At 42.0% G+C, this 27,899-nt stretch overlaps 1 protein-coding gene across 3 annotated transcripts; it reads right to left on the bottom strand.

The window, feature by feature from the left end:
* Window positions 1-105: 105 nt before the first annotated feature.
* On the bottom strand, window positions 106-22,480 carry LOC117453533 (hyaluronan mediated motility receptor-like). 3 transcript variants are annotated; one of them, XM_034092365.1, is made up of 8 exons: window positions 22,219-22,480; window positions 19,814-19,971; window positions 14,772-15,028; window positions 12,017-12,104; window positions 9,028-9,140; window positions 6,376-6,522; window positions 6,088-6,181; window positions 106-315 (listed from the first exon to the last, which is right to left on the bottom strand). In XM_034092365.1, the coding sequence occupies exons 1-8, from the start codon at window positions 22,307-22,309 to the stop codon at window positions 277-279; spliced, it is 987 nt and encodes a 328-aa protein (XP_033948256.1). In that variant the 5' UTR covers window positions 22,310-22,480; the 3' UTR covers window positions 106-276. The 3 variants fall into 3 exon arrangements, with proteins under 3 accessions (XP_033948256.1, XP_033948258.1, XP_033948259.1); XM_034092367.1 differs by having other exon boundaries at window positions 6,091-6,181; XM_034092368.1 differs by having other exon boundaries at window positions 6,088-6,178.
* Between the last annotated feature and the right edge of the window lie 5,419 nt (window positions 22,481-27,899).

The raw sequence follows: 27,899 nt of genomic DNA, 5'->3' as shown, positions 1-27,899 counted from the left end.
TGCTTTTCACGCTTGTTAGTGGTGTTAATTACTAGATCTGAATTATGGACTTTATTCAGACCTAGGGAAATGTGAGGAACGTTAGCCACATGTGTCACAACAAAGGAGGAGAGGAGGGTTTTATTCAGCCGTATGTCATGAAGCAGATTCCTTTTAAGATAGGTGAACAATGGAGGAAGAAAGTTTTCCACAAAGGCTACCACACACACAAACACCCAGTGGTTCTCTTCTGGTCTGCTGAAGGTGGGAAGAGAAAAGAGACGAGTGCTTCTGTCCTCAAGGAGGTTTTTGGTGTTCGTTGATGGGACTCCCTGCCTGAGGACAGAAAATAAACTGTAAGTGAAGATGACCAAAGATAGCAAAGCATGTGCAAGAAGCGAAATCAGAGAGAGAAATGTCTTTAGGAAAAATGTCCCGGTAAGAAATGGCAGGTCAAAATACCTCTGAGGTTAAATTGACTTCTTTCTTCATCTTTTCTTAATACTAAAAGGCTGTTGAAAAAACTTGACAAAAAAAGTTTTAATTTAAAAATAGAAATGTGTAATCTTGATTTCAGCTGACCAAATATCCAGTGGCTTTTTTAATTGAAACGTGTTTATTGGCAAGTACTTCCCAGCATGCATCGGGTGAACATTCTCAAAAGATCTAAGCTTTTTTTCAAATTTGAAATAATTACATGATATCAGACAAACATGAGGAAGTTCAACACTTCCTGCTCCCTTATTGGGAAAGGCTCGAAGCTTAAAGGTCACCTATCATGCTATTATTAGGCAATATCATAGGTCTCAGGTATAAATATATAAAAAACATGTCTATGAAGTGTTTTGCTCAAAATACCATTCTAGCCATGCCTCATATCCCTCTATTTCACTTCCTGTTTCAAAAGTGCTGATTTAGGGTATAAAGCTTTAAAAAAAAAAAAAAATGTGATAAAAAAGAGGAGGGGTCTGAGCTCATGCGGGACCCGGCAGCTACCGTCTAAACTAAATGCTGCCGTGATGAAACTCCATATCATGGATTATCAAGGATCTGAAACAGTCTGGAGCTCAAAGGCTTTCTCTCTTGCCGGTTATACCACAAGGTGAGTTCCTTTCTACTTCCTGCTTCTTCACACACTTGCTCTCCAGTACAGGTTAGCTCTGAGTGTTAGCGATGCTAATGTAAACACCGACCACATTACGTCCAAAGCAGTCGGGCATTGTTTCTGATAGCAACTTTCTGATTGGGCCGTGGGTCCACATTTCAGATATGACGTCATATCGGACGCAAATCTGGATCAGCTCCGTTGTTCCCCGTTTTTAGAGATGTGGGTACGGAGGAAAAGAGAGAGGGTTTTATTTTCTGACGCTGCGTGAGTTCCCCGACACACCGGGGACACATGTTGATGTATACAAGACATCAAAAAGTGCATTTTGCATGATAGGTCCCCTTTAAACTACAAAAATTAAGTTAAATCAAATAACTCAACATTTTTTAAGAATTATTTTATTAGGTTTGTTGCTTTGAAATGTCAAGTTTACTTAACCTATTTCTCTCTACATTCTACTCTAATGTTTAGCAGCTACCAGCGATACCCACGTCTACAAAACATAAATCTACAGTGACCATAAATCATGTGGACGCTGGTAATATGTTTGATCACGGAGGTTTCCTCCAAGTCTCCGGCAGTCCCCGCTCCTCCAGCTACATTTCCCTTCCTCTCAGCTCTGCATTTAAAAAAAAAAGCACCGTGCATCATCTGCACTCAATCACAATAATCATCCAGAGAAATGCAGCGCATGTGAGAGGTGAGGGGAAAGAAGCACAGAGGCTATTGGCACTCGGCTCCCTCCAGTGGTTATTAGTCATCTCTGTGCTGCTCTGGAAGAGGAAGGTTTGGGATGCGGCCATTTTCAGACAGAGAGAGAGAGAGAGAGAGAGAGAGAGAGAGAGAGAGACAGACAGACAGACAGACAGACAGACAGACAGACAGACAGACAGACAGACAGACAGACAGATACAGAGAGACAGACATACAGAGAGACAGACATACAGAGAGAGACAGACAGAGAGAGAGAGAGAGACAGAGACAGAGAGAGAGAGAGAGAGAGAGAGAGAGAGAGAGAGAGAGAGAGAGAGAGAGAGAGATAACTGATGTGCCCAGAAAGCATCAGCGATGTCTCAAAGCTTTGGCACAACCGCAGCTCCTCTGAGGACTATGTACTTTCCTGTCAGGCTTCCTCTCATCCTCACATTTAAAAAAAAAAACCTAAGCTTGTTGTCGCTCTGGAGATGTGGGAGCTTATAAAATCCCCAAAAAGCGGACAGCGAACACCTTTTTGGGATCTTCAAAATAAAAGCGTCCTGTCAGGATTTGTGAAGGAGCTCTTTGTGGGGTTTCTGAGGTTTTGAAGAACTTTTGGTTGCAGAGATATTTTGCAATCAAAAGTTCCCTCAAAGCCCCTTTTGACCTTTTTAATGCAGACGGACCGGAGACATAAAGGACTGATTCGACTCCAGTGCCCACGGAGCTTCAGCGTCATGAATGTCTTACTCCACGGGGGGGCTGGCAGCAGCTCAGAGGACAGTCTGTGTTTTCAAATCCTGATTTCACCCCTGAGATTTTCACTTTTAAAGACAGAAGAGATGTTTGCCATTCAAGTCAAAAGGGCAGCGACTGTGCATCTTATCCATTGAAGATGAAGATCTCTCAAAGCTTCTCTTTTTAAATGAGAAGCATCTCTGAATCAAGATCATATTTATCCTGCACATTCATTTATTCGTCCACTTAAATGGGGTCTTGTTTTTCTAGTTTTCAGCTACAATAACATCTCACTCACCAACATAAGATCTAAGAAACACGGATCAGGGGGTTTCGATACGCAGAAAGTGTCCCGATCGTCTCAGTGATTGTGTCAAACCAAACACAGAACATCTGGGTTGTGGATAATCTGTCATCGCGCAGGAAATATCTAAGTGTTTGTGTTTTCATTTGTTGTTTTCTGCAGATGTTACCGCACTCACAGTACCAGCCAGGAACATGGTTAGTTCAATGTTATTATTACTTATTGAAGGAATTGACATAAAAACTACAAAATTAAGACCCTAGTAGTGGCTAAAATCCCTATTTGTAGATTGCATTACATGTTAGACGCTTTTATCCAAAGCGACTTACATACTCAATACTGTGGACAATCCCCACAGGAGCACTTTGGGGTGAAGTGTCTTGCAGGGACACAACGACATGCTGACTGCAGTGGGGTTTGAACCTATGCTCCCCTGATACGAACACCAACGCACAACCCACTGCGCCACACACCTCCCGACGTAGATTTTCAGAACACTTTTTTGCTCCAATATACTAAAATGTGTGTTTCAAGCTCAAAAACACACTGATCTCCATAGTTTACAGTAAAGAAAAGGTCTAATGTTTTGGGGGTGAAATGCAAAGAAGCTGCTCATTTTGGAAATGTAAATTACAATCGGTTAATAGTTAAACTGCCGATTTTAAAGGAAGAAATGCTTTTTTTTTTTTAAATCGTATTGTACCCAGATCATTTGGTTAGAATAATGAGACTTGGATGATATTCCCCTAAGCGGTGATATACGCCCGATCCGTCTCCCCCCTCGTACGTTCACGCTGCCGAACAATGCACAGACTAAATAAAGACACTGATGAGCCTTCGGTGCCCATGAGGGTTCAGAGTTCTCTTCCAAAAGTCCTGGCACCAAAACAAACCCACTGAGGACTGGCAGCTGTGCCCAATATTAGTATTATTGAGTTTCTGGATTTCTTACATTTCACCCTCCAGATCTTGTCACTGATCCAAAGAAAACTGAAGATACTGGTCCCTCAAAATCTAATAGAAGTGCAGCCAGATGGTGAAGTACGAGTAAATAGACCCACAGTTGGTTTTAAGCAAAGGCCGTATGATGGTCGTCCTCTTTGTTGAAGTTATAGCCGCTTTAATGTCGGGCTGAATGGATGGGCGTACAAAACAAACGACTGGCAGATCGTCTCAAAGGGAACGTTCTGCGGTCATCCTGTGATTGCATGAATGCTTTGAAGTCATCTCTAAAAGACAAAAAGGCCGAGCACTTTCAGAGCTCTGGATGTTTGACAACGGCCCGTAGGGACTGGCAGTCGATCTCAGAGGAATATTAGTCCTGTTGGTTTTGGACCTCTTTTATTTCAGTCTTCAGATCAGATCTTGTATTTGATCTACAGATGATTTAGTGCAGAAGGAGTTTGTCAAAGTAAGCTTCATCCGAGGGTCCTTCTAAAATACACGGATCAATGTCTGTGGCCGTCGTTAGCCACCTAATCCACGTCCGTAGTTTGGTAAACACAGGATTTAAAGCTTAAACAGATGGACTATAAAGGGATGTTGTGATATTGCAAGAACACGACGTGACATACACCACTATACCCAACCACAGGGGTGTAACGGTACACGTACCCCTACCGAAATTATCTATTGCGTCATAGAGCGAGCAAGTCATTTCATTGGACGAGAGGCATTCTATGAGAGCTGGTCACAGGGATGCGTTCAAATGTAGTCAGTAATTTGAGGAAATGGCGAACGCAGATAAAGTTGAGCTCGAAAATCCTCCAGCATCATTGAAGTCTCCGGTTTGGGAACATTTTGGTTTCGCAGTTATGTACAAGGATGACGGACAAAGACAGGTGGACCGAAACAAAGCTGTTTGTCGGCATTGTTCAACTAACATTGGTTACGCGGCTGGCAATACATCAAACTTGCACACTCTTTTGAAAAGGCATCACCCGAACGTGAATATCACCGGTACCAAAAGACTGAAGTGCAAACCCAACTCCCACTAGCATTTAAGCCAACACCACTCGCAAAAAGTTTAGACCGAGCCAAAGCTATTACAAACGCCAAATATCCTTATGTTGCCATGTTAGCAAAGCGCTACCTGGCTGTATCTGCTACCTCTGTCCCTAGCGAGAGAGTGTTCTCCACAGCAGGAGGCATTGTTAGTGCCAGCAGATCTGCCCTTTCGGCAAGCAATGTGGACAAGTTCATCTTTCTTTAAAAAAACATGAAAATACAATGACGAGCAAGTCCTAATGTCAAGCTGGCTGTTTAGGTGCTAGTACAGTTCAAATACAGATGATTTCAGTTCATCGAAATGCTGCACCTTAATGTTTATTTTATTAGATGTTGTATTTATTTGAGTGAATACATTATTCACAGTTTAATAATAATTAAAAAAATATATATATTTTATGTTTTGTGATAATTTTTTCTGCTGTACCGAAAACGTACCGAACCGAACTGTGACCTAAAAACCGAACCGAAATGTTTGTGAACCGTTACACCCCTATTACACAGTATTCATGTGTTAATAAGCGTAGTTTTTCAAATAAATTCTGTGAATCTTAGTTGATAAAAAAAGCCTAATAACTTATTTACATAGTAAGCTTGACATATACCCTTCATATTTCCCCTTAAGCAATCTGAGGCTTCTGTTTTAAGGAATAAGCTTTTGTTACAAAATCAATTCAACCCTACTGAAAGCTGATGAAGGCTGTTTTTTTCTTAAAGCATATTCAAGTATCAAGCATAATTTGCCTACATTTTATTGATTTTGCTAGCTTATAACTTAAAGGTGGGGTAGGTAAGTTTGAGAAACCGGCTCGAGATCGCTAGAATTTGAAAATACACAACCGGAGAAAATCTGCCACTTCCTCACAGAGCCCCTCCTCCAACACACACATGACCAATGAGGGCACGAGATAAGTTTGTGCCCCGATGGAAGACTGACAGGCAGGTAGGCCATCCAATCCGATTGGTTGTACTTTTTACAGTATCACGGCTTCTACAGATGACATTTTTTTATGGATTTTTTGTCAAAGCACTTCAGATATTCATTGCTATCGGGATGTTAAGAGCATTCCATGGAATATAACAAAAAGTGTATCTCGAGCCGGTTTCTCAAACTTACCTACCCCACCTTTAACTAATGAGGCAATATACCTCTCCTCTAGTGAGGGGCCCAGCCATTCGTACATTTGTCTGTATGCGGCCCTCAGTAAAAAAAGGTTTGGACACCCAGACCATATGAAGCTGCAAATGAAACTACTACCTGGTTAAAGAGCTCTGCATACAGCATGTTGGACTTCTCCACCTGAGACTCCAGGTCAGCCACTGCATCGGCATCCCATACCGTTAAACTGCTTCGAAAGAAAAACATATTGTGAACTGTGCCGTAGTGGAAAGCATGTAGGAGTGGGCCAACATGGAAAATGTATACAGATGATCGGAGATAAAGAGGACTGTTTGGAGTCTGTTTTAAAACATCTGATCTCTGGCTCAGACGTGCAGCTTGATGAAAGTGATTACTGTTTGTTGCATCTGTCTGATTTCTTACCAGTCGCAGCATTTAGAGTCCTGCAGGGGACAGAGGACGCGCTGACTGTCATCACGTAACCTCTGCTTTAGTTTCTGTGTCTTCTTCTTCAACAGGATGACCTGTCGCAGCAGAGCGTCTCTCTCTTCCATCAGGCAGTCTTTGAATCTGTGGAAAGACATTTGTTTACGCACATTGACAAGCTGAGAGAATAGAAAAGGTTTAGACGATAACAAAAGATTGGATTGGACCAGCTGTGGAATGGGTCTTTTCCCAGAGATTGAAGGGGCCCTATTCTGCTGATGTTCAGGTGTATATCAGTATGTAGTGTCCCTACTTTAAAGAGTCCTCTCCTGCTGATGTTCAGGTGTATATCAGTATGTAGTGTCTCTACTTTAAAGAGTCCTCTCCTGATGATGTTCAGGTGTATATCAGTATATAGTGTCTCTACTTTAAAGAGTCATCTCCTGCTGATGTTCAGGTGTATATCAGTATGTAGTGTCTCTACTTTAAAGAGTCCTCTCCTGCTGATGTTCAGGTGTATATCAGTATATAGTGTCTCTACTTTAAAGAGTCATCTCCTGCTGATGTTCAGGTGTATATCAGTATGTAGTGTCTCTACTTTAAAGAGTCCTCTCCTGCTGATGTTCAGGTGTATATCAGTATGTAGTGTCTCTACTTTAAAGAGTCCTCTCCTGCTGATGTTCAGGTGTATATCAGTATGTAGTGTCTCTACTTTAAAGAGTCCTCTCCTGCTGATGTTCAGGTGTATATCAGTATGTAGTGTCTCTACTTTAAAGAGTCCTCTCCTGCTGATGTTCAGGTGTATATCAGTATGTCGTGTCTCTACTTTAAAGAGTCCTCTCCTGCTGATGTTCAGGTGTGTATCAGTATGTAGTGTCTCTACTTTAAAGAGTCCTCTCCTGCTGATGTTCAGGTGTACATCAGTATGTAGTGTCTCTACTTTAAAGAGTCCTCTCCTGCTGATGTTCAGGTGTACATCAGTATGTAGTGTCTCTACTTTAAAGAGTCCTCTCCTGCTGATGTTCAGGTGTATATCAGTATGTAGTGTCTCTACTTTAAAGAGTCCTCTCCTGCTGATGTTCAGGTGTGTATCAGTATGTAGTGTCTCTACTTTAAAGAGTCCTCTCCTGCTGATGTTCAGGTGTATATCCGTATGTAGTGTCTCTACTTTAAAGAGTCCTCTCCTGCTGATGTTCAGGTGTATATCAGTATGTAGTGTCTCTACTTTAAAAAGTCCTCTCCTGCTGATGTTCGGGTGTATATCAGTATGTAGTGTCTCTACTTTAAAGAGTCCTCTCCTGCTGATGTTCAGGTGTATATCAGTATGTCGTGTCTCTACTTTAAAGAGTCCTCTCCTGCTGATGTTCAGGTGTGTATCAGTATGTAGTGTCTCTACTTTAAAGAGTCCTCTCCTGCTGATGTTCAGGTGTACATCAGTATGTAGTGTCTCTACTTTAAAGAGTCCTCTCCTGCTGATGTTCAGGTGTATATCAGTATGTAGTGTCTCTACTTTAAAGAGTCCTCTCCTGCTGATGTTCAGGTGTATATCAGTATGTCGTGTCTCTACTTTAAAGAGTCCTCTCCTGCTGATGTTCAGGTGTGTATCAGTATGTAGTGTCTCTACTTTAAAGAGTCCTCTCCTGCTGATGTTCAGGTGTACATCAGTATGTAGTGTCTCTACTTTAAAGAGTCCTCTCCTGCTGATGTTCAGGTGTACATCAGTATGTAGTGTCTCTACTTTAAAGAGTCCTCTCCTGCTGATGTTCAGGTGTATATCAGTATGTAGTGTCTCTACTTTAAAGAGTCCTCTCCTGCTGATGTTCAGGTGTGTATCAGTATGTAGTGTCTCTACTTTAAAGAGTCCTCTCCTGCTGATGTTCAGGTGTATATCCGTATGTAGTGTCTCTACTTTAAAGAGTCCTCTCCTGCTGATGTTCAGGTGTATATCAGTATGTAGTGTCTCTACTTTAAAGAGTCCTCTCCTGCTGATGTTCAGGTGTATATCCGTATGTAGTGTCTCTACTTTAAAGAGTCCTCTCCTGCTGATGTTCAGGTGTATATCAGTATGTAGTGTCTCTACTTTAAAAAGTCCTCTCCTGCTGATGTTCAGGTGTATATCAGTATGTAGTGTCTCTACTTTAAAAAGTCCTCTCCTGCTGATGTTCAGGTGTATATCAGTATGTAGTGTCTCTACTTTAAAGAGTCCTCTCCTGCTGATGTTCAGGTGTATATCAGTATGTAGTGTCTCTACTCTACGCTTTAATGTTCAAAAAGCTCTTTATTTTTCTCATGCTGCCTGTGCTGCAGCACCTCTTTTCACCCTCTGTCTGAAACCAGAGCCCTGTCTGCTCTGATTGGTTAGCTGGCCGGCTCTGTTGTGATTGGTCAACCGCTTAGAGATGTCCCGCCCCTTAGCCTATCACGTGCAATGTGTTGGAGCGCTAGCCAATTGAAGAGCGAGTGTTGTTTAGGGATGTCATCATTTGCAGACCATGTACATGCACACGAACGTATAGCACACAGAAAGGGGAAACCCACTAAAAGCACAATAGGGCCTCTGACGTGTCATTTATAAAACCGAGTGTTCACCTCAGCTCTTGTGTCTCATTGCTCTTTGCGAGTGTAACAGTTGGAGGAGAACATACTGACCTCTTGACACAGCACATCCAGTAGCGCTGCTGCTGACAGAGCCACTCAAACTGCTCCGCGGTGCCCTGCAGCTTCCTCAGGCTGCGCTGGTTCTCCTCCGTCAGCCCCCTCACCTCAGAGAGAGACCGCAGCACACATTCAGAGTGTGGATTAAGAGTATGAAAGCAGGGGTCACGTGACGCAGCGAAACTAGGTAGACGCTAGCCCAGGGGCTCTCCAAACATATCAGTTTGAAAACCTTTAAAAAACACCCGAACCCACTTTTAACTTGGTGGGACGGCTGCAGCGTGGACCTGAGATCCGGGAACAGCACAAAAGCAACATATCTACTGTCAGTGCAGGCGGAGTACACCAGAACATGCTATTTGTAGGCAATAGCATAGGTCTCAGATATATACAAATATATAAAAAACATGTCTATGAAGTGTTTTGCTCAAAATACCAAACAGATCATTCTAGCCATGCCTCATATCCCTCTGTTTCACTTCCTGTTTCAAAAGTGCTGATTTGGGTATAAAGCTTTAAAAAAGGAGGGGTCTGAGCTCACGCGGGACCCGGCAGCAAACTAAATGCTGCCGTGATGAAACGCCATATCATGGATTATCATGGATCCTCTCTGAAACAGTCTGGAGCTCAAAGGCTTTCTCTCTTGCCGGTTATACCACAAGGCGAGTTCCTTTTTACTTCCTGCTTCTTCACACACATGCTCTCCAGTACAGGTTAGCTCTGAGTGTTAGCATGCTAACGTAAACACCGACCATATTACGTCCAAAACAGTCGGGCATTGTTTCTGATAGCAACGTTTCCGATTGGGCCGTGGGTCCACATTTCAGATATGACGTCATATCGGACGCAAATCTGGATCAGCTCCGTTGTTCCCTGTTTCTAGAGATTTGGGTACGGAGGAAAAGAGAGAGGGTTTTATTTTCTGACGCTGCGTGAGTTCCCCGACACACCGGGGACACATGTTGATGTATACAAGACATCAAAAAGTGCATTTTGCATGATAGGTCCCCTTTAAGTGATATTATGCACGCACCTGTCCAGATGGAAATTATATTATAGACAAAACTGGCAAAAAAACATCCTTTCTCTTGTTGATAATAAAGTATTGTCCTTGTTTGATAAGTACAATTGTTGAAGTTACAACACGTGGGTTTGCTATCCTGGCTCCAAAATGGTGGAATGAGCTCCCCATTGACATCAGGACAGCAGATAGCTCACACACCTTCCGGCGCAGACTGAAAACTCATCTCTTTCGACTCCACTTCGACGATAGAATTACTAACAAATATACTAATAAAGGACTGGCTTATCTAAAGCCAGTTGAGTAGCACTTGAAATGTTTGGCTCTATGAAACCTGATGTGATTCTGTTTTCTTCAAGGTTGTATCTTCTTGGTCGAATGCACTTATTGTAAGTCGCTTTGGATAAAAGCGTCAGCTAAATGCAAAATAATGTAAAAGTTATATTTCAATCACATAGTTTGGGTAAGTATTCCTTAAGATAATTCATGTCCACTTACTTATTGGCATCTTTACATATTTGGAAATGTTAATAAAAAGTTCAGTTGGTTTTAAAAATGTAATTTAAATCAGTCACCCGTTGACTCACATTGTAAGTTAAGTATTAATAAAAATATAAAAATTCTCCTAATCTAATTTTTATTTATTTTAAACTCTTTTGTCCATCTCAACGGGACAACCCTTTTCTTTGGTCCCCATACATTTTAATGGACGTGAAAAATGACGTAAAGAAATTCAAGATCAGAAAATAAACTTTAACTTATTGTCGTTATTAACCTCCAACTTCCAGGACTTTCACATTTACTGACTTTATTTATTGCAAATACATGTTCTCATTAAGGCTCAGCAGCTGCCTTTCAGGAGGGATGATAACAGGAGCGCTGGATGGCTTTCTGTTTGATGGAGCGCTGGAAACAGAGGCCAGGAAGGGAGGGAGGCTTACAAGCCAAAAAAACCCTGACAGTTTTTAAAGAACTCCTCACTAATGCTCAGACTCACATTAACCCGCTGCCAGAGCGCATCTGAAGTACAGCGTGCTCATGGGTGGTTGTAGTTACTCACATTTGTACATAACTACACATAAATAAGGACCTCGAGGTTTTATGTTTCATGAACGTAATGATAACTCGACTTGTTATTCTGTGTTTCGAGCTGGCACGCTGACACGCTGACCTGATCTGGCCTGAGAGAAAGTGTTAAAAATGACTGCTGATGGGCTGCTCTGGGTTATATCGGAGGAGCTGGCTGCAAGCTTGACAAAGAGAAATACCACACACACATTGTAAAATCATTAGAGCTCCATTACTTAACTATAAACAATGTGCACGAGCGGAGCAGACCAACACACAAAGCGTCCAATCCTGACATCTGCTGGCGAAAAGTCGCATTACAACCACTGACTTCTGATGTGCCGTGATGGTTGTTATTTACATGTTTCATTTGTTGCTCCTATATGTGTGTGAATAATTCAGTTAGGGATGAATTATGTAAATGATCAGACACAGGAATAAATGTCTCACTGCATTAGTATATAGTCACAAAAAAATGGAAATAACAATTGTTCTTCCTGTGTCTACATTGTTAGTCAATAACTAAATTAGATTTTAGTCCACCCAATGTAGCTGAAACAAATGCAAAATTATTGACTGACTTCTATTGTTTTCAAATGTACATATTTGCTGGTTTCCCCGCCTACGTTGACAGGGATAATGGGAACTTGTGACAACAATTTCTCACTTGTATAATGACATTAACGCCTAAACAGTTGATTGATTAAAACAAAAGTAATAATAAGTGCAACTATACTTTTAACTTATTGCATATTAACGATTTAAGGATTGAAAGGTAGCCCTGAAAAGTACAGATCCACAAAACAGACGTGGTCACTGTTACAAGACTTGGTTTTCTTGGGACTCTTTCTTTGACTCTGAGAAAAGCAGGATATTCCTGATCTGCTCTCTTACCTCCGTCTGATGAGCCGACTCCAGATCCTTCAGCTTCTCTGTCAACGTTTGGTTTGTGTCTTGAAGCTCCTCCAGCTTCTCCGTCTTACTGTTTGGGACCAAAACAGAAAGGTGTTATCTTATCTGTTTTTACTTTTAACACTAAACGCCTGTTGGATTGTAATCAAAGCAATGTAGTTGTCACGCTTTCTAATGCACAAAAAACTCTATTCATTGTGGGGGAAACTTCTGAAGCAAGAGGAGTCAGGACTCAGAGAGACACGAGGAGAGCTGGAGCTTTGATGGCAAACACTGACGGTTTATTTGGAGCTTCGGCCGGAGAATTCACACGACATGTCACGGGTTGAGATGCCACAATCAATTCTGAAGAACTCTTCTGCAGCTCCAGGTTTGAACTAGTTCAGAGTGTAATAATCAACATTCCTCATCAAAGCAAAGCAATATGGACCCTGAATCTAACTAGAGCTCTCGTCCTTAGGAAAGAATGTGCGCCAAGGAACCTTCGTCCCTGAACAGTAAACGACCTCATGGCGGCTTGTGCTCGGTCATAGACCGGCAGCAACAATGCGCCCAAGCTGCTCCTCCTTAAGAGAGATAGCAGCGACACCCAAGGCCGTAGACCTGTGCCGTGGGAAAGGAGACGGTGAGAGGAGAAGATGATGAACTGGGTCAAAGGTTGAATACCTAAGCAAATGATTCCCCAACATTCATCTGTTTTCTTACATTAATACACAAGAATAAGCCAGTAAAAATTATCCAGTAATCCCGTTGACAACATAATTTATCATCACAAAAACCAACGTATAAAATCACTACAAAAATACACTTTTATCTAAAATAACGTCGTTACTTGTTGGTTAAATACAAACTAAATGTGTGATATGGTGCTGTACAGTTAAATCTCTAACCAAAACAAACTAAAATCATCTTTATTTTATATTATTTAAGTTTTGTAATTAACAAATCATTTGCGGAAATTACTGAAAGGAGAACGAAGAAGTATAAAGGGCTTTAAGGCAAATGTAATATATTATCTATTGTTTTTCCAGGTGTGTCTTCCATATCTTCGTCTGCTTTCTGTCTTCACCTCTCCGTGCTCCATCATGCTAATCTGTCACAGAGGATTGAAATATCTCTGTTGATGTAGAGATGTATTTCTTCTTGGACTGAATGATAATGTGATAAGGTTTTCTGACACTAAGCCAACTCTCCACGGGGATTTAAACTCAGCAGCTTGAGGCGCGGCGCTGCTTTCTGCTGAATCTCAGGTACGCTGTTTTCCTTCAGTCCGGAGAATGCTTTGTGGGTTTTCAGAGCAGCTGCTGACGGATTCACTTGGCTACAGTCTACTGCAGATGGTAATCAAACATTAGTGGTGTTTTTTGAATTAAATTAACATTTATTTTCTTCGTCTGCCGCCCTTATCTATGTTAATGCTTGTTTTTACATTTCACTCGGTTTTAACAGCTGGGTGGAACATGGAGGAATGTGTTCAAATCCCACTGTCAACAAATCAACATGAGAAACAAAAACATGGAGGTGACCACAGACATGTCTTCAGGTATTTCCTCCAAAACGCAGAGCTGTGGTCCTCGTCTTCAGCACAGTAAAGGCTTATACATTTTAGAAGCAAAATATGTTAACATTTAGTGAATACAATTAAGAACACCCACTAAAAGTGATTGTTTTTTTTAAAGAGGCCCAATTATGCTTTTTGGGGTTTTCTGTAGTGTTTCTATAGGTTTTAGTGCATGTAAATGGTCTGCAACGGCTAAAAGCCCTGTGTTCCCTCCAGTTACACTCCGCCATCTAACAGAAACATCTCCATTGGACTCCTTTGTTTACTTCTGGAACATAGTGACATCACTTTGTAACACTCGCACTATTGGCTAGCGCTCCAACACTTTGTTGGACAGGCTAAGGGGCGGGACGGTCAGTTTGCATTTCTACTTTTCTTTGTCGTTTGAAGGGAAATCTAAATAATAAGTGACCGCTGCTCTCCCTCTTAGCTACTTTTGTTACATTCTTTATCATGTAGTCTTCTTGATATTCCAGATTAAACATTCATAGTAAATGTTTTTTATTTCTCACAAGGAATCTATCTTGAGATATCATTTACATGAGCTATTATTTTTTATTTTCCCATGTTGAAAGTGTTGCTAATAGTGCCGGGACTTTAACGCGTTAATTAAGATTAATTAATTACACAAAAATTAACGCACTTTAATCGCACTTATTTTTGCACAGCGGAACGTTTCTCACTGGATGAGTTTCAGGCGTACCGATTATACTGGAGCACCAACTAACGTTCATGACTTCAGCATGGGACTTCAAACAACAACAAACCACGGTGAACAATAGTCAAACATGAACGAACAAGCTGATGAGACCGCTTTGGTCGGCCCCGTGGATGGGACATTTTGTTTAAAAAAACGGTCGGATGGAAGCGTCGATAAGAGCACGGTTGTGTGCAAATTATGCAAAAAGTCTTTGCATATCACCGCAGCACATCAAGCCTAAAGTATCACCTAAATGCAAAGCATGTAGCAGCTAGCATGTAGCAGTTAGCCCGAGTGCAAGGAACCACACCCTGACCCAACCCACACTCAACCAGATGACTGGTTTCAGGGCCAGGTCTGTCCACGTCTGAGAGAATAACCAGCTCACTTTTTTTAATCGAGTCCCGGCTCTAGTTGCTAAATGTCAACAGTGTTTGTATAACTCATTTTTCAGATAACAAGAAAAGTGGGCCTACCTGCGCAGCTCTGCCTGGGGGCTCTCCGTCCGCTCGGCTCTGCGCTGGGCCTCTGCGTGGAGCTCCGCCTGGAAGCTCACTGCCTCCGCAACTTTGTGTTTGGCCTCAGCGTGCAGCTCCTCCACCAGGCCCTCCAGCTTACCCTCGGAGCTCTGCAGGCACATCAGCTCCGAGCCGACCTGCCTCAGCAGCTCCTCGTCCCGCGAGCTCTCCCGCGCTAGCAGCCCCACCCTCTGCTGCAGGGCAAACACCAGGTCCTGCAGACACATGGAGATACTAGCACATCAGATAAGAATATTATTTATACCAACTCACATACCTTTTAAACGCCATCTCCTATACCTTTTAAATACCAACTCACATACCTTCTGCAGAATGTTTATACACACTTAAATAGGTTTTCATTGATTTTATTGAATGAAATGTAGCTTTCTTTGTTCTGCTGAATTCTGTTCATATCATAATTGGTTTTTTTGTGCAAAATCTACAATGTGCACAACATTTTACTTAGAGTTTACCAATACCATTAAACTGTTACATTTGAAGAGATTCTACTTACGTTTCATAGTTAGGAGTCATACAAACAATATGCTACAGGTAACTTTTTAGCATTGCTTGCAAGTTAAGAATAATAAATAAAAACCATGCTGCAATTTGCTTATTTTTACATATTCTACAGTCCTGGCAAACATTGCACATATCATTATAGAGTAGTGTTATTAAAGTGCACCTATCATGCTATTATTAGGCAATAGCATGGGTCTCAGATATATAGAAATATATAAAAAACATGTCTATGAAGTGTTTTGCTCAAAATACCAAACAGATCACCCATTCTAGCCATGCCTCGTATCCCTCTGTTTCACTTCCTGTTTCAAAAGTGCTGATTTGGGGTATAAAGCTTTAAAAAAAAGAATTGATAAATTAAAAAGGAGGGGTTTGAGCTCATGCGGGACCCGGCAGCTACTGTCTAAACTAAATGCTGCCGTGATGAAACGCCATATCATGGATTATCAAGGATCTGAAACAGTCTGGAGCTCAAAGGCTTTCACTCTTGCCGGTTACACCACAAGGTGAGTTCCTTTCTACTTCCTGCTTCTTCACACACATGCTCTCCAGTACAGGTTAGCTCTGAGTGTTAGCATGCTAATGTGAACACCGACCATATTACGTCCAAAAGAGTCGGGCATTGTTTCTGAGAGCAACGTTTCTGATTGGGCCGTGGGTCCACATTTCAGATATTACGTCATATCGGACTCAAATCTGGATCAGCGCCGTTGTTCCCCGTTTTTAGAGATTTGGGTACGGAGGAAAAGAGAGAGGGCTTTATTTTCTGACGCTGCGTGAGTTCCCCGACGCACCGGGGACACATGTTGATGAATAAAAGACATCAAAAAGTGCATTTTGCATGATAGGTCCCCTTTAAAGTATGTCTTGATATTGTCACTTAAATAGTGAAATAGCTTGATCTCATCCGAATCAGATGCGTACATAAGATTTGTAAATACACTCAAATATAAACAACATACAGTAAATAGCACATATATTCATATTAATCACGTATCACTGAGGACTCCGTGACCTTTTCAAATCTCCCTGGGGATGTTCTGATCATAGGATTAAGTTATTTAACAGACAACACGAGTGATTTAAAACACACCTAAAGGTTAGAGAGTTTGTAACAAGCCCAAACCTGATATAGATCTGTGGAAAGTGAGCGAGTGAAACGATCTCAAACAAATACTGTGACGAAGGTAACTTCGGTGCTGGTCGGGTCCTCGGCTCCGCCTGACAAGATAGGGGAGTTAGCGAGAGCGCCGAAAGTGCTTATGCTGGGGTAGAATGACAGCGGTTAAGAATAATCCGGGTGCAATAACATGTGGGGGTGTAGACATCATAACATGTGGGGGTGTAGACATCATAACATGTGGGGGTGTAGACATCATAACATGTGGGGGTGTAGACATCATAGCGTTAAGTGGCAGTAATTGTTCAAGTGCTGACTGCGTTTAGTTGGGTTTGTATGTGTGTACTTCTGTTCAGTTGTAAGTTTGAAAAGTGTTCCCCCTCCCGTTATGTCTGTTGCTGATTGTGTGCACCTGGTGCCCTATGTTGTCTCCTCCCCCCTCACCTGTGTCTTGTTGTGCTGATTAGAGTGTGTGTGTATTTAGGCTCTGTCTGTTGAGGAGGCAGGGACTGTGGCTGAGATCCTGGTGGCTGCAGGCTGGGCTCACGTGAACAGCAGCAGCAGCAGCAGCAGCAGGATTGAGGCTGTGTGTGTAATGTGTTCATGTTTTAATAAATGCCCACACCGGGTTGTATTTTTGGACGTTCTGCCTCCTTGCTTGGTCGGGCCGCTCAATTGTCAGCTTCACAAATACCATCGGGGTGAGAAGCTGCTCGTTTGCTTCCGTCATAAAGTGATAAAGTTAAGAAGTTGAAAATGACTGAGACTTGAAACAAGAAGAAAAAACAACCCATTTCTGGAACACAAAGTCAAGTGTTTTTTTCTGGGTTTTCTCTCGTCTGTTTTCTTTCCTGGTGAAAACAAGTTCTAAAATCCCTCTTTAGTTAAACTGCTCACAGCTCACTTCTAAGCAACCTGTGTGGAGGAGCCAAACGCCCCTAAAAAGCTGCTACCCAGTGCCAAAGCCTCTGCATTTTCAGTATGTTAACACTGGCACTTACTGGTAGCCCAATTCCAGTGTAATTTCAGTAATTGCAGCATTGGTGGCTCGCTGCTATGGTCATGGCGTTGTGCATTTAAATGATGGGAATTATAGTGAGGTTAAGCACTACGAGCTCAAATTACACAAATTAAAGTAAAATAACTCTAAATTGGACTCAGAAATTGTCCCTAAAGTCAGGTTTTCCTTACAAGACTTCAACTGTAACATCAATGATTGAGGTTCAAATACAGCTGTTCTGGGAAAAGTCATTTGGTGAAGAAGTAGCTCATGGTGAAGAAATATTTGCAAACCCTCTGGATATTTGGAACTTTTCAAGCTTTTTATTAACTAATCGTCTTGCTTTTTACGGCTCATTTGATGTCTGGTTTCTGTCCCAGCTGAAGCAGGCAGCTTTTTCAGCAAACAAATAAATCCACTGTTAATGTTTCAAGGACAAAAGCATTCGAGCCTAGCTGGGGAAAAAAGTGGAACGTTAGCAGGTAAAGAGCCAGATGTTAATCTCAGGTGAAGGTGGAGACCAAAACTAAAGCCATAATAAGAGTGAATTTGGACTTAAATGAATCAGCTATGGAAAAAGGCTCCAAATAAATGTTAATGTCATCATGTATAAGGGACCCCAATGGCAAAACAAATCTTTTACCACAACATAAAATATAGAAAAATGTATGTAGAAGTAGTTTTTGTGGCCACTTGAGAACAATTAGTCAAATAGTGGCTCTGTTTAAGACCTGAATACAATATATCGAGATAATAAATTGCATCTATTGAGTTTGTTTCCGAGTTTTTTCTATTTTCCTGAGTAGCTTTACTTCAGTTTGAATCTAATTATAAAGTACTACTCTTGCTGCTAAAGGTGAACCGACTGTGGAGGGAATTCTTAAATGATTCACGGACAAAGTTTGTCTTTTGTTATATTTAATAAAGTAATAAAGGAAGTCAATATACAAGTGAAATGGATCCCAAATAAAAGGCAATCAGAGTATTATGCTGCGTTTCCATTACAGTTTAGGAACTGGGGTAGTAACTATAGTAACGCAGTGTAGGCGGAGCCGTGACGTAATCTTCAATGCAAACCACAAAACCAACATCAGCCGTTAGCTGTTAGCACTCAGAGCTCACAGCTCCTCATATCTGTTCAGAAACTAGACAGAAGTGAAACAAGTACAAACCACAGACTGTCTGTGTCATGGAGAATACAGTCGCTGCTTTATGTATGTCTGTGTAGGCCGTTGCTGTGAGTGTGGACGCAGGGCCGGCCCTGACCAATTTGCCGCCCTAGGCAAGATTTTAGCTGGCGCCCCCCCCCCCCCCCCAAAATGCAGACACTCACTATGATTCACACGTGCATGATTGAGGCATGACCACAAAAACAAAGATATTGACACAATCCTATCCATTTGAACATGATTTAAGTGGGGGGGGGGGGCTCCTCTAGGGGGGTCCGGGGGCATGCACCCCCGGGAAGACTTTTTTTTATATTGAAGTTAAAAGCATCAATCTGGTGCACTGAGAGCAACATTAGGAGATCTATGGATACATCTCTCAACACCCATGAAACAGAACTGTAAGCAGATTTTCTTTTTTCATAGTTTATGGGTGCTGTACGCAATATAGGCGTAGTTCTGTTAGTATAAGATAATAAGATGTACTTTGTTGATCCAAAATCGGGAAATTGTGTTGTTATGAAATAAAAAAAATATATTATTTTTTAATTCTAACTTTTTTTTTTGTTCAATTTTCGGCGCCCCCTATGGGTTGATGCGCCCTTAGCATTCGCCTATACTGCCTATGCCGAGGGCCGGCCCTGTGTGGACGGTCGGAGCATATACTGCGTTAGCTTAGCCAAGCTACATTTAGAAAACACGCATTTTAACAGGGTGTTCCGCCTGCCGTCTGTCTGCAGACTTGTCAAAGCATTACTTCATGGCTTTTACTAACCGGTATCAGTATGTTGTTACTTCGGCATCATTTTGAAACGTGTATTACAATTAAATCATGGTCAAATGTTCATTTTGTTGTAGTTGCCAGCGATTCTCTCACTAGTTTAGCATACTCAGCCCGGTTGTTAGCCCGGAAAGAACCTCGATTTTGGAGGGCCAGAAAATCTGTGAAAAAGTACCCGCTAGCCGGAACTACGCCGAGTGGAAACGCAACCAAAAACGGGCCGGGTTTGGCACGGCAAACCACTGTGTGACCACTACTGCCTTTTTTTCAGATGCACATATTTATTTGACCCGTTGTTTATATGAGTATTGACTATGAGATGGCCTATATATACTATAAATACATTACCCCCACGCAATGAGATTATTTATTTCCTCTACAGACATGTAATTCCTTTCTTCCGCCCACCTGTTGCCGGTGCATCCTGCTGATCAGCTGGTCCTCTCTCATCCTCAGCTCCAGGTTCAGCTGCTCTTGGTGGAAGATTTGAGCGCTTGCAGCTTCCAGATCATTCTGCAGCTTCCTCTCCCGCTCTCTGGACAGCAGGAACTCCCTCTCCAGCACCGCTGCAGACACAAACAACACCAAGTCCGGTTTGGACTGCTCCACCACAGAGGACTTTCAATAAAGTCTGTGCCACTAGTTTTAATGGAAGGTAATGAAAAAGCATGTTTTAGTGCCCACAGCATAAAATAACCATAATGTTTGAAAGCCATAACACATTAAATGCAGGGTTATACATGTCAGCGGCCGACGTTTCTGGCATTGAAATACTTTTTCTCTCATTGGAGGTTTGAAGCATTCTCTCACCTAATCACGGCATGAACACTTTTTAGACTGATGCTTCTTGGATCTCAGATCTGTTTGTCTAATTTCTCACGTTGTTATTGTCCTCATCAAGTACACACTGTAGTTAGGGTCTGTCATTATGTCTGCAACTCCTTATAGTCATTAGCAAAGATCAGGATTAGCCAGCGAGTGTTGGAGATATCAGTGGTGGAGATGTCTGCCTTATCTCTAATATAATAATACTAGAACTAGAAAGATCCAAATATGATGCATTTGAAAAACTCAAGCAATGTCTCTTTACAGAAATCATGACCCGGTTACTGAAGATAATCCACAGACTTTGTTGGTAGTTTCATGTAAGGACTATTTTCTTTATAAATACTGTTCATTCATCTGTTCCTTGTTGAGAACGAAACGTCTAAACAGGATATAGGATGTTGTTTTTATACGTCATACACTCACACTAAACCTCCAAAACTTAACGTGTGTGTGTGTGTGTGTGTGTGTGTGTGTGTGTGTGTGTGTGTGTGTGTGTGTGTGTGTGTGTGTGTGTGTGTGTGTGTGTGTGTGTGTGTGTGTGTGTGTGTGTGTGTGTGTGTGTGTGTGTGTGTGTGTGAGAAGCCTGTTGGATTGCCTTTGTGACTCAAATGTGCTAAATCAATAAACTAACCTTAACTAAATCTGGAGCTTTTGCTAATTCAACATTAAACTATGCCACGTGTGCAATTATAACATTACTAATTAGTGGAGTGAATAACATTACAGGCACAAAAGGATTCATACAGTAACAGCTCTGTTCTTTAAAGTGGACCTATCATGCTATACTTGAAACATATGTTGTAGGGCCATACCTATATAAAACATGTCTGTGAAGTTTTCTTTTCAAAATACCAAACAGATCCTGCATTTTAGCCATGCCTCATTTCGCTCTATTTGCTCTTTTCCAGCCCTGTTTTTGCAGGGGGCTGATTCTGTGAGCTGCAGCTGACCACGCCCCCCTGCAGGAGAGGGGAGCGTGCTCTGATCAGCTGCTGTGCTCTCAGAAGAGGGGGAGAAAAAGAGATCTCCGTCCTCCGTGTTTTATTCTTATATGATCATTAATTTGTTTTAAAGCTCAATAAATAACAAAGAAGACCTTTGACCGGCACTTTTCTAATTTTGTCCGGAAGATTTAAACTTTAACGGACATGTTGACCGGCGAAAAATGTTTTAACTGAAACTCTGCCGCACGGTCCCCTCGTTCCTTGGAGGAGGCGGAGAGGTGGGAGTTTGTCATCTGCTGGTGGACTACCGGAGAGAATTACAGTGCTTGCCTCGGGGAGGGAGAAAAAGAGCCACAGCAGAGAATAAACAGAAGGGCAACCATGCGCGGGAAGTCTTCTTCGCTGCTTTTGTGACAGACTACAGCGCCACTTACAGGCCTGGCATATGTACTACAGCGTCTCCAGCGCTTTCGAGCGGCAATGGCCGGCCGTGGCCCAACCCCACATTCCCCTGATAGGTGGAGAGTTGGCCATATAGGCGGAGCACCCCTTTTCTGACGTCAGAAAAGAGAGAGGGTTGTGTTTTCTGACACTTGGTGAGTTCCCTGACCCACCGGGGACACATATTCATGTATAAAAGACGTACACAAGTGCATTTTGCATGATAGGTCCCCTTTAAATGAGAAATGTTATTCTCACAGGTCAAATGACTTTTTCTCTAACCTTTTTGTGCTTCTTTCATATATTGTATTGCCTGAATCCAAACTTGAACACCAAGTACTTGTAGATACCACAGTACTGTGTGCGTTGAATTACACTTCCATTAGATTACATTACTCTTGTACACAGACATGGTACTTTATAACTTATTTTATCATTATAACTGAATCTGGGTCTTTCTCTATTTCAACTTTTAGTTATTAGTGCCTCAAGTACAGTAACAATATTAGGATTGACGGAGTTAAGTAACATTACAGACAATAAAGTATAACTACAGTATTTCAGTATTTGAAATGTAAATGTGTAACTTTCTGGACTCACCTCTGTCGTGCGCCAGGCGGCCGCACTTGGCCGTCAGATACTGGATCTGACTGAAGTCCTCGTCCCTGTGAGCTTGGAAAAACCTCCTCATGCTCCTCTGACTTTGACCCGCTCTCTCCAAACACAATCTAAAGCTTTCCCGAACTTCCCATGATCCTTAGGGCCGGACGGGTGTGTCGCAGGCGGTCAGAGAGGACACAGTGAGCATGTTTCCTGCATTACTTCACTGTGTGTCTGGAAGAAGACTTGCACTGTACCTGCAGCGCACCCACAGAGGGCAAGTTTAAGCATTAATCCAAGCTGCTGTTTTCATAACATGACAGGGAGATGTGTGTGTGTGTGTGTGTGTGTGTGTGGTGTGTGTGTGTGTGTGTGTGTGTGTGTGTGTGTGTGTGTGTGTGTGTGTGTGTGTGTGTGTGTGTGTGTGTGTGTGTGTGTGTGTGTGTGTGTGTGTGTGTGTGTGTGTGTGTGTGTGTGTGTGTGTGTGTGTGTGTGTGTGTGTGTGTGTGTGTGTGTGTGTATTTCTGTTGATACCTGATGTGCTTTGTTGCCATCTGGCTCACTGCTTGAGTAAATAGAAATCGTTTGGAGCACAAATTAAAGGTTTGATCCGGCTTTATCTGCACTTTTTGTTAAAAAGAATTTCCCCCAAAGGCCATGAGTTCTGCAGAGAGTCAGGCGTGTTGCATCAGGCCGGCGTCTTCATCTCAGCCTCAGGTCAGATCCTTTTTTTTATGACTTAGGTGTGTGCAATGGGTTTTAAAAAGGAGAATACCTTTGGCATTTAATGACATTGTGTGGTGTAATGATGGGATGTGTTAATACAGTAGTTAAGTTGTGTTGAATTTAATCTAAAACTGCTACTTTTTTGCTTTGGAATTAACTGGTTTAACACACTTTCTTTGAAGCGTTTATGTGCATACATGACACAGAGCTCATTTACACACCTGTTGATACATATCTGTATAAATAGGACAATGTGGTCTCACTTTGCTCTTCATTTCCCTCTCTTCTCACGGTGTGTTTTCATGTTGCTGCTGATGCTATGACTGTGTGCTGCCAGCAGAGGGAGACAACGCCCAGCTACTCCTCTCCAACTCCTGTGAGGAAAGTCTGTATTACTTTGTAAATATACCAAGGGGCAAACTCTGGGGAATAGCCGGGACGCCAATACGGAAGTGCCACACACTGTAGTTCATATATTGGCCGATAGGCGATGGCTGCAGAAAGGAGCAATTTCCATAGACCCCCATGTTAAAATGCCCAACTTTACAGCAGAAAAAAACATGTTTCTACCCCTGGCTCCACACATTTTTATTATCGATATAGTTAGATTCCACCTTCATGATTATAGATCAGTGAGTGAATTGTTTTCTAACACGACCCTTTTATTTATATTAGGTCTTAACGTTTTTGCATAAATTAGGGCGTGGTCACATTGAGTGACGGCTCTGTCAAGTGCCTGCTGCTGCTAGCTTCTCGTCTCTCTGCTAGCTGCTCCGTGAAGCTAGAAGAGAGACTCTGCCTGCTCAGCTCATCCAGGAAACACAACTTGAAACTGGCCGTGGCTGTTTGTTCTTCATGCTTATATATCGGACTATTGTGACTCGCTCTGCGGATAAAACAGACGGTGCATGAATGCGGTTTTGCGGTAAGTAAAATTTGAGTGCTTTATTTATGTGTTTATGATTTTAATCAGCTACGTAATGAATGTTAAGGCTTGGGTTAGCGTGTAGCAAGTGGTAGCTACATCGGTGCTAACAATGCTAATCGTAGCCTCCAAGTTAAAATAATAGACTGTATATATAAAGGTTCAAACGAAATAGACGTTAAGTGGGATAATACCGTTGAACAAACGGCTTCTGTTTGAGGTTGATAAAATAAGGTCATCCTTGTAACGTAGAGATATTTTATTAGCCTATGTAGGAGGAACTGTATGCATTGCTAAGGTTAATTTAAATTGGCTATGCTCAAGTATGTAGACAAGCTAACGTCGAAGTAGTGTATGTGAAATCAACCTCACAATAAGATGTGTGTATATTACAATTATTAATGATTAGACATTAGGGCTGTGCATCTTCACTGGTCTCACGATTCGATTCGATTACGATTATCCTGTCAACGATTCGATTCGGTTCGATATCCCGGTGCATCACGGTGCATCACGATTCATACCAATGCGTTGCATCCTCAATTTTCTATATTACTGCACATGGCTTATTTTCCATCAATGCATACATGCAGTAAATACATATGAACTCTCTTTTTATTATTTAGAAAGTGCTTCAGAAATCAATAACATAAATGTCTTGACATTAATTTATAAACCAAAATAAATGGATTGTATAGGTCTAGCCTCCGTGTGTGAAGTTGTTCCATCCTCAAAAACAAAAAGCTAATGCTTCTGCAGTCTAGCTGCAGCTTCTAGCCACGGTCTTCTGTTAAGAAAGGACACTGAATGTCCTGAATGAGGCATCACACACAGGACTTGAGTCTGAACACAGCAGACAACAGGAGTATTTACAACAGCATATACAAACTAAAATACTGCATGTGGGTGCTCACTTACATTCTCTGTCTTACTGTTACATGAATCCCATGAATGTATGAGATTAAGTTAGCTTCATTATATCTCAGTGATTAAGTGAATAATAAAGTTTCTATCGGGTCACTATCAGCATGTCACTCATTATTTTCAGGGAGGGGGCGGGGCTTGGAGGAACGGAGAGGAGACGGTGATCGCGGAAGCTTTTTTCCTCCTGCCTTCACAATCTTTACACACGTATATATCGTCTGAAAATTGCTAGAGGACATTCATACTTTGCAATCCAAGACTTAATTAAATCCACCAAAAACCTGACATGATTGTAACGCGATTATTTTTGAAAAACATAAATCCCTGTGTGTCTGAGCCGCAGCGACATGGAGTGAGTCAGAGCGGGTCCTTCTGCTGCTGGTTCTGGACTGGTGGTGTTGTGTTGGTGGATAAAGCAGACTGCTCTGTGTTGCTGTGCCGCTGTCACGTATGTTCCCTGATCTCTGCGTCACCGACCGATTTGATATTAAAGTGACAGAAAAAACGTTATAGTAAAGCCGCGGCCGGAAAATCAGGAAGCAACGTTACTACTCTATAACCGATTATCTTCCGTCACTGCATCGAGACCGAATCGTCCACGTCCGCATCGCAATGCATCGTAGAAACGATTATTTTCAACACCCCTATTAGACGTAGGGTCCGTGACGTCACCCATAGGATTCTGCAGAGTTGCCGAGAAGTCCTTAGTAGGCGGAGTCGGCCACTAACGGCTCGACAGTGATGTCAGAGTTCAACTCCCGCCTTCTCCAGCCTGCTCCAAATAAGGGCAAAGAGGCGGAGCCGAGGCGGGACCTGCTGCCACCGAGCTGGAAGTTCCAGAGCTAGCTGAAGCTACCAAGCTAAGCTAACATGCTCCCCATCTGCACACTGCCGTCGCATTTTACGTTTCTAAGGTAAGCGGACATGAAACTATTCAGCAAAACTATAAATAATAATCTAAGTTATTGAGTTTTTAGCATAATACTTCAGAATCTTAAAATCCCTTAATGTTTGTATGCAATTGTGCTAAATTCAACTCTGGAATCAAGCAAATATTAATATATTTGCATGACATTAGTTATTTGTATTTTAATATCACTTAACTATACGTTTAATACATTTAAGTCAAGCTAAGGTACATGTGATGGTATGATTGATTGTTGTCAAATTTTATTTTGGGGGAAAAAATGTTTTTTGGGTTGTTCTTTAGAACTACCCCAATCCCTGAAAAAGAGCCACATTAGACAAGGCCGAATGTGGGAAAGGTGACAAAAAAGCCCATAACTTGAGTGACCTCTCTTATCCTCTTTTTGCTGATTTGCTGAGGTATGAACCAGGTGGCTGTCCTACATCACCAAATAGTCAGACAATTATTTAACTAAAAAAATACTGAATTATAGTTCTGTAAACTGAGCTTTAGTTTAGACGGAAAGTGTACTTTTGGTAATAGGAACATAGGACTCCATCACTTTTCTCTCATTTATCAGAAAAACAGAAATCCCTAAAAGATATACCTTTACTGCATTGTCTAGGATACTATTGAACTAGTGCTGTCAAAATTATCGCGTTAACGGCGGTAATCATTTTTTTTAATTAATTGCGTTACAATATTTAACGCATTTAACGCATGTGCAGAATGGCCCGCCCCATACGTGCCACCAGTGGCAGCGCCAGGGTATGGCTGGGGTAGGCTACACCCATACCAAGAAATGGCTTAGCCCCACCTTGAGACATGCTGTTAAAGTAAGCAAAATAAAGTCTGCCAACTCGCGGAGTAAATTGCACAGACAGCAGTTAGTCAGATTGATTTCAGTAGCCACGGTTTTGAAAACTTTTGTCACGTAGTGATCGTCTTCTCAATAGAACATCTTTGATAACGGCGTGGTGTTGTTGCAGGAAGTCCCGACGCAGAATACTCTTGCTGGAGCACAGGGGTGCACATAACTGGTATGCAGGTTATGTGTAATCTGAAATGCGTACCGTCACTTGTGTCACAAAGCGCATTTGCGTACCGACGTACTTGTGAAGCTTTTCCAGAAGGCGGTTAGATCACCGGACGACAGAGTCGGTCTCCGTGTGCACAGACAGGGCTGCTGTTAACGTCGGTCTGTACAACGGAACTGTGCCAAAACTACGCCAACCGGCTGCGGAGGGAGACTCCCCCCTTCACTGGAGAACTGCGCTAAAACAGCTGATCACAACGTTCACACTCTGTGGTCACGGAGTACTCCCCCCCCCCCCCTGTCGACTTTCCTGAAGTACTCCCCCGTTGATAGAAATCAACACGTAATGAATTAAGACCCCACGGTTTAATGATTGATAGGTGTGTGGGTTGTCTTTCATTTTGACACGCAGACATTTTTTATAATAAACATAGATACTGTATGTTAAATGGATATATCCGCCTTCTTTCATTTATCTTTCCATTCCCAACAATATACATAAAGAAATGGCATATTTCGGACATAGTTCGAATGGTGATTAATCATGATTAATTAATTTTTAAGCTGTGATTAATCTGATTAAAAATTGTAATCGTTTGACAGCCCTATATTGAACACTAACCAGTAGTTGTATGAAAATATCTCGTACAGTTACGTGTTACGTGAGAAAGTAAACGATAATGTTTATGGTTAAGTGTTAGCACCCCCCGAAGAGGCACAAGCTCTTACGTTGATATTGGAGATTTCAATAAATTCAATTTGAAAAAAAAAGGGGGGAAAACGAATTTCCAAATAACGAAATTGAAACCCGAATAGTACTCCAACGAACGGATATTCGGGTACAGCCCTAGTGTACTCGCCGTGTTGTTGTTGGTGTTTGTTTCTCAGGTGGCGTGTTAGATTGGTCGTGTTGAACGTAGCTCTGTTCTTTCCACCACGCGGAACCTCCTTCTTGCAAACATTGCATCTGGCTGTTACACTGCCTTCGCTTTCAGTTCTATAATACTTCCAAACTCCTGACATTTTCTCTGTCCCGACTCCCGAGTCACCAGCTGAACGTAGCCTCTCGTTAGCTTGCTGCTACTATTAGACACTGCGCCCACTCTGTTGCCAGATTTGAGAGGAATAAGCAACCAGGTCTGAAAACAAGCCCAAAGAAAGCA

This window comes from Pseudochaenichthys georgianus, chromosome 10 (assembly GCF_902827115.2).
Source record: "Pseudochaenichthys georgianus chromosome 10, fPseGeo1.2, whole genome shotgun sequence".
Taxonomy (NCBI): Eukaryota; Metazoa; Chordata; class Actinopteri; order Perciformes; family Channichthyidae; genus Pseudochaenichthys; species Pseudochaenichthys georgianus.
Note: the sequence above shows the minus strand (reverse complement) of the source record. Positions and strands in the feature narration are given on the sequence as shown.